General features: G+C 48.1%; 2 protein-coding genes across 2 annotated transcripts in view; one reads left to right on the plus strand and one right to left on the minus strand.

The window, feature by feature from the left end:
* Positions 1–12187, minus strand: part of LOC135902476 (uncharacterized) — an 867879-nt gene that overhangs the window by 780396 nt on the left and 75296 nt on the right.
* LOC135916979 (putative sodium-dependent excitatory amino acid transporter glt-6) overlaps positions 1–12187 on the plus strand; it is a 66875-nt gene that overhangs the window by 13583 nt on the left and 41105 nt on the right. The window contains exon 1 of one of the 2 annotated variants that reach the window (XM_065450416.2): positions 4371–4445. The exons of the other annotated variant lie outside the window; for it this stretch is intronic. Within the exon in view, the coding sequence (XP_065306488.1) occupies positions 4386–4445 (60 nt within the window). The 5' untranslated portion in view covers positions 4371–4385. Of the gene's footprint in view, positions 1–4370; positions 4446–12187 lie in introns of those variants that run through there. 2 annotated transcript variants of the gene reach the window in all.

Genomic DNA, 12187 nt, shown 5'->3' on the forward strand with positions numbered 1-12187 from the left:
GAGCCATTCCATGTTGTGAAGGTGTATGACCAGCGGAGCTGTATATAACTATAAAGAAAAGAAAATAAGACAAGATGATATAACACAAATGTGCACGTTGTTGCGTTCATATGTAATTACGTTTATCTTGTGACCACTATAATGATGGCTTTATGGTCGCTATGATAGACGACGGCATGGGTTCTGTGACGACACTGGAGATGTTCTTAGCAAACGTTAAGTCTATGCACTACCGATGATGGCGCGTCGTGGAGACATTGGTCTTGGTGTAACATTGAAGGCCAGACCTTTCCCCGAGAAACGCCAAGAACTACTTTCCATCGGGACGAGACACATGGACGTTAAGGTCACCCACAATGACGCCGGGATTGGAGTCAGCCGGGAGGATCCACACAAACGTGTCGAGCATAAAGGCTTCAAGGTCCCTCTTAGACTTTCCGGGATGAACGTATACGGTGGCGACAAGGATTCCCTCCCCAGTCTGTACGGCGCGCACGGCGGTACATTCCACGGCAAGGTTCTCGCCCGTGGTCGGTAAGGCATAGGGTGCAACGGCCGCGCTGCCGCTGTTTGCGTAGATCGCAACGCAAAAACCATCATCCATCACCGGTTTTGACACACCTGGCCTCAAACGCAGTTGGGACACATACGCTGATACGATTTGCCTTATGCTTATGCTATTTTAGCTCTATAGATGCAGCCGTAGCTTTTAGTGGCACGAACATCGAGTGACACTGGTGTTTCTTGTGCAGCACTTCCGGTTCACCTGAGGAGACAGGGGACACAATTCAAAATATATCAGAAAAAAGAAAATGAATAGTACAGTACAAAATTCATGGGTTTCGTTATAAATGTGATATCAAAGCATGGATTTAGTTACAAGTTGAGTTACTTAAGTGTCTGAAATGAATAGAATTAATTAGAAATCACTTATTACCGCACACCAAAGCACAGAATCATAGACTTTAGAGACACACCACGTGAACATGACTTTGTAGAAATTCCTGAAAACCCGGAAGTAGAAAGCGGAAGTAATTACGTCGCTAATGACGCCACACACTAGAAAGTAGCGCAATAGTTAACCGGCTAATTAATGGAAAATACTTGCCTGGCATAGACTGAACATCTGCCTAGCAGAGCGGATGTGACGTCACTCAATCCTTTCTCGCTTCTCCTCTTTCGTTGCTCGCTCGCACGCTCGCAACAGCTGCATGCGCTGCTCGTTACATGCTCTGATGTCAGCACCGGAGAGGGCGCGTAAAGCACGCTTAGTGCGCTGCTCGCTAGGGGGCTATGCCCCGTCAGATGGCGCGCGCTGCCCTTTCTTCTCACCCTCCCTCGCTCCTTGCCCGCATATCGTGCCAGGGGAAAGAGGTTTGCTCGCTTAAGCTACAAAACACCAACGCCGAGTTGCGAGTGCGACAGATACCTACGTCAAAGGTCAAGGTCGCTGCCATTTTCGCCTACGCACGCCACCAAACGCTGGAAACTAGCTTAGGACAGCTCCGCTGTAAAAGTTGGTTACTGGGTCAGGAAATGTAGGACAAACTCCCCTTTTTCGATTTTCGCACCGAAACTTCAGCGCTGGTACGTCAGTGTGACGTCACGGACTACGGAGCGTTTTGCGGTATGCAGGCCGTTTTGGTGCAGTTCTTGGATTCCTTTATATGAAATGGTAGTCATCTTTTTCTTTAAGTAGTTAACTAGGCCCGGATTTATGCGGTCAATGGGCGTCTTGCGCTGGAGTTTGAGGTATAGTAGCGGCGCCTGGTGGCGGCGCGGGAAACGACATCTGGGTCGTACCAGCTTGGGTCGTATTGAGCCCTGGCTGTGGCGAAGCACGTTTCTAGGCCGAGTTTTGCGTCGATTCGCACTTATTTCTGCCCTGTTGCGAGTGCGAAAAGGCTCGTCACTTCTCACAGACCATGCTGACCACGTTGCGAGCTCGCCGCAGCCTATAGTTTAACGAAAACGGACCCTCCGTGTGCCGTGGGACGTAATGCTGGGAGCAGAAGGAATCGGTGACGCCGATCCGGAGAGACCTAGCCCAGCCTCGAAAAGGCGTCATCGTCATTACTTCTGCGTCGTGGGCTGCCATGAACAAGAAGGCCTGAATCCCAACATCAGATTCTACCGTTTTCCTTCAAGGCCTCACGAAGTGGAGCGACGGGCGCGCTGCATAGCTGCAGTTCGTCGCGCTGAGTAAGCGAAACATCGCGCCATGCTGACTGCTTCGCCTGTCTTGAAGCTTGCTTGATTATCTGCGTTCTTAATAATTCGGTCTTTTGCACCTACGGTCCCGACAGCAGACCGACATATATAACAGCAGGCATGGCTGGTGATTCACGATTAGAGACCCGGCCACAGCGACAATTAACAATTCGACACATGCGAAGTGGTGAAGTGACCAGGTGTGTGCAAATGACCGCAAATGGCCGGGCCGATTCGGTGACAATTCACCACCCCACTACGAGCAGCACAGGTTAGAGAGTTAAATGTGCTCATACTTGACCTCAAACCGGCATGTTGAGGCAGCGCATCAAGGTAGTATTGATTATAGCAGATCGATTTTCGAGCGCTATCATTAAAAGCTACATCAAGCCAGCAGCTCACGAGCTCGCACTGCAGCGCGATTCGCACGTACGTGCGAGCTCATATGCATTGCATCAGTTATTACCAGTTACTAAAAGGGACAGATGGCCGCTACTACAACGCAGGCATAACTACTTGTTTAGCGGCATGCAGTCAACTAAGATTGCAGGAGGCCCGCCGTTGCGCGGCATGTCGAAAGACCGCTGCCGTCGCGGCGCGTACGATCGTGCGCTCGAGCAGTTCGTACATCGCCGCGAGTACCGTCGTGTGCTCGAGCAGTTCCGTACACATGATGTCTGCTTATCGCTGCTGTGGATTCATTTATAGCGAGCATTTCCTCGCGTTTGTGCGCCTGAATCTAGCAGCGTGCAAACCTTACCTGAAGTTCTACTTCGTACGCGACTCGCCTCACTTGCCATTGACACCGCGCTAGAACTTCGCCGCTTAATTCTTGAACGGCGTACACGTAATCGGCACTGCATAATTTCTTGCCTTTACGCAGCGTGCCACCCCTGAAAAAATCTTCGGCGCCCGATATTCGCTGCAGGCCATGATACAACACAAACGAAAGTGGGGGGGGTCCATATTGTAAACGTGCTTTCCGAAGCAGACGACCGAGCTTGGTACGACCCATTTTAGGACAGAGGGCGCTTTTTAGCACCTTTTTCGCAGCGCCCTCTGGGCAATGCAAGAGCCCCATACGCATGACATCACGTCACACTGTTTCCGTAACTTCAGAGTGCCATCGCCACTCATCTTTCGTTCCAGTTCTTTTTTTTTACTTGCGTACCGAACCTTCTCTAACGGGAGGTGTAACTTTCGTACCCATTGCAGAAGAGTACTCTATTAATACAGTTTGACTTAATCGTCCGCTTTGAGGGTATCTCTGGAAAACTATAAACAATCTTCGAAACCACCGCCCATGTAATCTCGTGCTTAGTTTTTCCAGACGGCACGTGTTCGGCTTGTGCCTGCGGCCACCACACGGTGCGTCACAAAGGTTAAGCTCCCTCCCTCTTCCGTTGACCCGCACTTCCGTTGCCCCCTATCCGAGCCTCGTAACACCTTCCTTATCCCGCTACCGCTGAATGTTTGCCTTTCCCCCAAAAATGACTCTGTCGCTTCACGCTCGGCGGCAGTTCGCAGTTATATAGCGCGCACTAAAAATAGAAAGAGAAAACAAACGCAGACGTACACACGTGAACTCCAGAGAGTCCTGCGTTGCAGGTGCGGCGCGACATACCCGTTATCGGGCATGGTTCACCACTCCTACAACTTCCCCCTCCCGAGAGAGAGAGATAACCCGACACGTTCGTAGCCGTCTTGTTTACATGAGCTTCCTCTGTCGCGTAGAAAAGGTCCGCTTCTGGACAGTATAGAAGGAACTGCAGCCTTTCGGGAGTGAACGCCTGCGCTTCTTTACAGTAGAATTGCCTCCAACACTTGTCGCGTCTCTCGAATTCAAAAGGACCGTTGCCGACCTGTCTCCTTCGCGGTGGTTCGGGAGGCTTCAATCGAGGGCCCGCTATTACAGGCGACAAGGCTGTTCCGATCAGCTTGCCCCATGGTTTGGCTGTGCACGTGGCATCCAATTGACCGCTTCTTGCAACCGACCGCGGAAGTGTATTGCGAGATCTCACGGGAAGTGGACGGTTAGTCTCTTCGAGGCCCACGAGCCAGTCTGCGCACGCACGCACGCGCGCGCTCACGCTCGCGCAAGCAAGCACCGTGGCCGAGGGCCTCCGTCACTCACTTGTTTTCGCCCGAGAAGCACGGCGCACACATCGGAGACGATGGCGAGCGAAGAAAGAGTGTACGTCCCCAGTGCGAGTGATTCGGAAGCCGGAGCAACGGTAAGCGCAGTCCCGAATTGGCGACTTGTCTTGCGTTTCTCTATTGAACTGTTTCTGTCTGGAGCTCCTTGCTGAAACTGCAAATTATTGAAAATGACCACATTTCTATATTGACCTCACGTTCAAAGCTCTTCACAGTTGAAAGCGCCGTCGTTTTATTCTTGCTGTTTGAGAAACACGCGTTGAAAGCTCGAGGTATGATCCGACATATTTTTTTTTTTCTGTATGGTGATCGTGTGGGGATCATATATGTTTCTGTATCGTGATTTATGTTGGTGATCACTTCAATTTTTCCCATTCTTTCTGCATCCTTTTCTTCCGCTGATATCGTTCAGTTGGCCACAACTGAAGGCATCACATAGGCTGCGTATGCGTCATTGACTCCGTGTTCGTCATATCACAAAAGCTTTTATGTGAGATCTTTCGTGCTGCTTTCACCTTTCACGGGTAAAAAAAATGGATTTGCGTACTTGTACAACAACCTAAAGGAACAAAGGAAGTAAAGGAGGTTTCCAAACACATAAATTGGCATGATCGATCCAGTATACTTCTGCAGTGAATGTTTACTCTCTTTTTAGCAACTTTACAACTCTTTGCGACATGTAGACGTATGGCAACTGCGCACAAAAACAAATAAGTGAGATGATACTTAGCACTCATCATAGCGCGCTCTTTAAAACACACACACATATACGCACACACACACACACACACACACACGCACACACACACACACACACACACACACACACACACACACAACGCATATGCGAAGTTCACTAAAACCACCCTAAGCCTGCAAAGAAGAAGATCAGAACGTAGTTTCGCAGCGTATCATTCTTGGCCAGAACTTTCATTTACTATAAGATCAGCAGCAATTCAACTTTTTTAAGGTGTACACACGGCTCATTTGTGATAGTGAAAAGCCCTGCACCGTGGGCGTGAGAATACCTCGCCGCCCTCTCCTTGTTCCTGGCAGTAACGAGTGACAAACGACCCAGACTAGCGAGCGGAACTTCGCCACCTTCCGGGGGATATCCTGTTTTCGTCCATGCTGGTATGAAAACAGATGAAAGAAAATAGATTCCTTTCCCCAGCCAATTCTGTTGTCTCCTATACAGCAGTACATTTTATTTTCTTCTACACTCCTGGCAAAGAAATACAGAAAGAGAGAGATTTCAGGTTTAATGTAAGCTTACAGTGGCTTGACGGTCCAGTTCGTATATAAAGAATGGCTGAAATATGACACGATACGTATACTCAACACGCGCTCACAACGGACAAAACACGCAGACCCTACTCAAAGCTATAGTTACGAGACTTCGTCCTACGTCCCATGCTTCCCGAAGAACCCCCCGAAAGTCCCTTTGTCACGCGTAGCGCGCTTGCCTGGTCTTACCACGCGCCGAGCTTGCACTCTCCCCCACCTGAAAGCGTGAAGGAATCTCGACGCACGCTTATCGGAACTCAAGGATACTGCCTCCACATCTAGGAAGGATGTATGAAGCAGAGTGAACGTTAAGGATATCAATATATCACAAAAAGAAAAAAAATGCGTTGAAAGCATTGCATTTCTTTTTCTTTAAGTTTGCTTGGCTGCCCAGCCAGATTTATGATACCTGTCGGAGATGGGAAATTAAACGGCAGGTAGAATGGAGGGGTAGTTGGTATATTGTACCCTTTCAAAAACAATGAGTCAGATTCAGTTGTACTTAAACAGTCAATGTCATAGAAAGTCAATAGAAATGCAACGTAATTTTTATAAGCACTTTTGTAATCCCGAAGAAGGCCAAGTGGTCGTTCTTTTTTCGACAATTTCTTTCTTCTATCCATCCATCTGTCTATCTGTGACCTATCTATATTTGTTCTCTCTCTTCCTAAGTACGTTTGTCTTCCATTACAATTTGTTAGCTTATGATATGACTATATACCTATATATAACCATGCATCATAAGCCAACAAGCTTCGACACCAAGGACAGCGTAGCGCAAGTTATCTTCAGTAATTAAGTGATTGAAATAAAATTATAAATAAATGTAAATGAAAGTGGATGAAAAAACAACTGGCTGCAGTTAAATACTAACACATGCCTTTACATTACGCGTGCGATGCCCTTACCAATTGAGCTACCGCGGCGCCGTTTTCCAATCCCCTTGCTCGCGTATTTACGTTTTACTACTAGAACTAACCCTGGGAGTGTCAGCCAGCGCCACTACTCACAGCCTTGACGACGAATGCGGAACATTCATTTCTGCCGCAGGCGCCATGCCTACGTGAACTTTTTGGGTGACCTGGTCAAGAAACCCATTAACTGCCGATAATTTCCTCTATGCTGGCTTCTCGTAAGTGAATATATATATATATATATATATATATATATATATATATATATATATATATATATATATATATATATATATATATGTATATATATATATATATATATATATATATATATATATATATATATATATATATATATATATATATATACACACACACAAAAGACTGGGACGTTAACCATAACATATCTCCTGTTGACTCTCCAGTTGTAATGCGGAACGGGAAGATGGGTACGAAAAATTAACGATAAACTGCTTCTTTCCTTTCTAAATCACATTGCGGGTTGTTTGGATTTGCAGCAGCGGCAGGGGAGGTGTGATTTAGTTAGAGGTAGGCTTTGCAGCCATAGCCGAGGTTCCACTAAATGAACCCCTGTATGGAACTCACGTACTCAGACGCTAAGCATCTCAGCCTACCGCTGCCGTTTTCCCGGTGTTTCTCTAAAGAAAGCCTGATACGGCAGTTTTCCTTGTGGGTTGTACGTAAACCCCCCCCCCCCCCACCCCTCCCATCAGAAGCCGCGAAGGCATGCTGGAAAGTTAGAGTCCAGCACAGTAGTTTCTAAGAACGCTGTTCTTTCTTCATTTCCTTTCTTGCGTTTAAATTTTTTTTTCTAGCAAATTCTTGGAATGCGACGTCCTTGAGCTGAGCGTAACCTGAGCCACTGGATCGTCTTTAGTTTCAGCGCGCGTGACATGAAGCGAGTCGCCGTGCGTTTCGTTAGTGATAGTATTACTAGACCACGGTTTAGCTCCTCGTTTTACCAAAGACGTATCTTTTTAATATTTGTTCGTTAGGTTTCCGCCCCCCCCCCCCGAAGCATCTTTGCGGAGATTATTGCCGCGGGCTTCATTTCTCAAGCTTATCAGCAGTGCTGGCCAGACGTCCCGTCTCGAACACCCGTTTTGAGTGAAAACAGCCCACACTTTACAACCTCTCCTCCACTATACTCTCCACCCCAGCCACCTCGTCACCTAAGCCCCGTATTCGTCGTAAGCAACGATGTACCATGGCAAAGTGTTTTTGTTTAACATCTGACAGCGAGAGAATGAAACGAAAATTGCGTCGCTTTTTTTACGTTATATTCGAGTCTTCGTATTCCGTACTCCCTTACTTTACCGTCGTAAGTCAGCTCTCGAGAACGGAAGTTATATCAAGCTTCGATGCGATATTAAATGAAAGTGCCAAAGCTGAGAATGGGCAGACGGTGTATGACATCGAGCAAGATTAAGAAAGCAACCTAAAGCAGGATAACCACTGGGCTCGGATGAAACTAGCTTTCTCTGAAGAGAGAGAGAAAGAGAGAAACGAAAAGGGAAAGGCAGGGAGGTTAACCAAGGCCATACCCAGCTGGCTACCGTACACTTGGGGAGGGAGAAATGGGAAGAATGGATAAGGCGAGAGAAGAGAAATAATAAAGACTCAGTCATTCGCAGAGTCAGTCGCAGAGGAATGTCCACTGTCGCAAGCGTTCGTACAGTCCAGTAGGATTCGAGAAGTGCAGAAGGGCTTCTGTGGCCTTTCGCAAGCATGAATGCATCGACCATGGTCCCAGCATATTCCCCTCCGAGATCGCTCTGTTATCTAACAGGTTGGTCTGAGCTTGTACAGTACGTCATTGAGCGTCAAAGGAAAATCTTACGGAAGCAAAGAAGGTTAATCCCCGAACGGAATCTAAAAAATGAGTATACATGCTGTCCTGAACGCTGTATCGCTTAGTGGGGTGGTCACAGTGGCTTCACGGTTTTGTTACTTCGTTTAAGTGGCATGTGTTTAAAGTCGCCACGAAAGAGAAGCGTAAGGCTACAAGGGAAAGGTACGCCGAAGTCATCATGCATGCCAGCCCTTCAATCGCACAACGAAAACAACCTCCAGGACAGTGGCGAGCACGGACAAATATGTTGACGAATCCACCATGCCTGTTATCTGTCGCTTGCGTTGAATGAAGCAAACGAAATGCAATGCCGGGGAGAGTGCCGTATTCAAAACAGACGCAGCCTTTCACATCCTAAGCTATTCGTCTGAAACGCGACGTTGCGCTCCACGAAAACGCTCCGCGAACACTTGCGGACAACATTTTGTGTCAGGGAAGGAAGAACTACGGAGGCAGAGCGCACGCTAATGAGAGCGCTCCTGAAAATAGTCACACATTCACGGTAATTTTAGGCTAGGGAAGACAAAACTCAAACATGTTATGTTTACAACATCCAGATCAGACAGAATACACATCGAATGTTAAAACTTACTTAACCTATTTACTCGAAGATAGGTCGAACACGAATGTAGGTCGACTCCTTTATATTGAACTCACCGGGAAATAAAAATATGTGATTCGGATATAAGCCGCGCCATATATATATATATATATAGAGAGAGAGAGAGAGAAACGGGAAGCTTAGAGCTCGGCCACTGCATCTCGATAGTCGATGCCACATGCTGCATACTCGTCTGACTTGCCATAGAAATCATCCTCAAGCGATGCGTCGCAGACGTCCTCGACAACCAAAACGACGTCGACCTCGGTGTCGTCAAGTGCGTTGCACATGCAGCATTGCTTAAAGCCAGTCTGGATAATCTCCAGACTGTCTGTACGGCTGGTGCGATGGAGGAACTCCGTTAGCTCGATACATTGCTAGCTTTTTTGACGAATTATGAGTGCCCTCGTTTCAACCGGCAAAGGGCAGTCCTCTCAGCCACCCTAGACAAACTGGATAAGTACCCAATGACACAAAGCAACTTCTTTCGAAACTGGCCTGCGCGAACATCAGCGCGATCCGCTTTGAAGGTGCTGCTGCTCTACTTAAAAGACACGGGACTTTCTGACAAATTGTGACTGTACATCACATCGTGTGACGTAGGATTCTATGGTGACACTGTGTAACGCTAGGAACGTCATTTCGGGCTGCATGACAGTGCCCAATGAAAGAGTAAATTTGGGTGTGCGTGTGTGTGTGCGTCTGTGCGTGTGTGTGTGTTTCTTTTTTTACATTTCTCTTTTTTTCTTTCTTTATCCATTTCTCTCTCTCACCTACCACATCCATTTGCCCCTCCCCCAGTACAGAGTAACCAACTGGAGATAATCTCTGGTTAACCTCCCTGTCTTTCCCTTGACTCTCTCTCTCATGACTACAGGTCAAAAGAGAGAGATAGAAAGGAAAGGCAGGGAGGTTAACAAGACTTTGTCCACTTTCCCACCCCACGCGTGGGGAGGCGGAAGGGGAGCGAAAGAAATAGAGAGAAGACACGAGTCTTGATCGCACTTTCACGTGCACTAAGCCAGGTGCAGCATATCTAAAGTCGGGCACTCAAGTCTGTCGTATTCAGGTACTGTACAATAGCTCGAATGGCTTTCTGGGCTGATGAGCTGTGAGGCCAGGCTCCCAATACTTTTGCTTCTGTAAATGGTATATCGTCCAGTCTGTTCAAGGCACCCTGGAGAGCCTGGCGTTGTTTATCGAAGCGAGAACCGTGACACAGAAGATGTGTTCTCTTCCCACTTGCACTTAGCCTACGTGGAGGAGTCCGCCAATCCAATTAGATAGATATAAGACATAGTGAATGCTACTCCTACCCACAGCCGACACAGCAATGTTGTGTCACGTCGTGAAAGGTTTGTTGGTTTTGCAGATTCAGTGATGGGTCGAGGCTGTGCAATCGGCGGTTGTGCAAGCGGAGTCAACAGCAAGAGGCACTGCGGGTGCATCTTCTGTGTGCTCCGAACAGAATTCCTTGATGGGCGTCCGTGACGAGAACGACGTCGCCTGACGTCAGCAGCTGCTTTTCGATAAGTCGAACGGTCCCTCACCGTTTTCTTCAAAATGGAGGGTTCCCGCTTAACTTTTGTACATTCCTTTGATGAGGCGGCGTGGGGCCCCTGACAGTTTGGAAACTTATAACTTTTACCGTAGCAGTTGTCTACCGAATGTTGAGCTGCACGACGGGAACATATCGTGGACTTTCCACAGACGGCGCTCACGTGACCGAAGTTCTGACATTTTCTGCTCTGAAGTGGCTTCGGAACGAAGGGCCAAACAGCACAGCGGAAACGACCTACTTTGACATGCGATGGAAGGCAGTCACTTTTAAATACAATTTTTACACATCGGGAATTTCCGAGATGGACCAGCTGGAGTATTTGGGTCCCATCGTTGCCAGGCTTGATCTAAAGTGGCAGATCCTCGCTTGAGATGGCTCCATCAGTTTCATACATGACACTTGTAGCAGCCTCTTTTTCCAGCGGGGTGGTGCTACGAACGTTCGTGTCGGCGAGGATAGCGACAGCGCTCAGAGAGTCCACGGCCCAAACAATGAAACGTTGCTTTCCTTTGAGCGCTTCCTAACCATACGTGAGGCCTCCTCACGTATGGAAGCAAGCGTACTCTGAAAGCTCCCTTCACCCGTCCTCACGTAAGAAACGGTTGCCGCATGCCTGGGTTCGAAATCATCTCTTAAAAGCTTTACGCGAACACCATTATTCAATAAAAAAAATGTTGTATCGTCGCACAATCTTTAAATTGAAGAGCTAGTATAGAGAAGCGTGGACGCTTTCTTCTAGTTTTGTTTACTAAACTTACAAAAAAGTAGCGCATTACAGTGCAAAACTTGATGTGCTCCATCAACGCTGGCACGCCGGCGTCGTGCAACGCCTAGCAACGCTTTCATGCCGCACGCGTGGCTGAAACGAACATGCCTGGCAAGACGTACCGTGCCCGCGCTTCTCCGCAGGTGGGCGACAGCGCGCATGCGCAAGCAAACGTCACGTGGTTAAGCAGTGAGGTGAAGCGCTCGTTCAGGGCCAGCAGCGGCGTAAAAACGCATGAAGGTAGATTTGGAGCTACCTTATGCTGAGGAAGCACCAAGGAAGCCTTCATCGAGGGCCCCTAAGTAAGGAAGCTTTCAGAGTGACATAAGGTAGCCTCACCGCAAAGAAGGCTTCCTTACTGAGGTAAGGAAGATTTCATTGTTTGGCCTTAACACTAACGCTTAAGCGAGATCTACCGCAACAACATTCTTCCATGCATTCACACTGACGTCCTCAATGCCAATTGGCGACAGTGTCTCGAGCTCCACCGGTGCAACTCTCCTGTAAAGGAACCTTATGTTGCCGGAGGGTAGCGCAGGTAAGAAGAGGATGGTGTCCATCCGCTAACTATGTGGAGCCCTCATGGTGGGCGTGTCCACATAGGTCCTCAGCATCCGCCGCCTTGCTTTATTACTCAGGACATTCATGTAGTTGTCGCCGGAGCTGTCATCGCTCTCGATCACGTCTATCAGAGTAGCCTCGCTGTCGCTGGAGAGGCAGTTCCGCTTCCTTGAGGCTGCCGACGAGGACGCCGCTAAATCGGGTGGAAGTGTGGGTGGCCCGACTTCAATTACCGTCGAGCAGAAAACAGTATTCC

Source organism: Dermacentor albipictus, chromosome 1 (assembly GCF_038994185.2).
Source record: "Dermacentor albipictus isolate Rhodes 1998 colony chromosome 1, USDA_Dalb.pri_finalv2, whole genome shotgun sequence".
Classification (NCBI taxonomy): Eukaryota; Metazoa; Arthropoda; class Arachnida; order Ixodida; family Ixodidae; genus Dermacentor; species Dermacentor albipictus.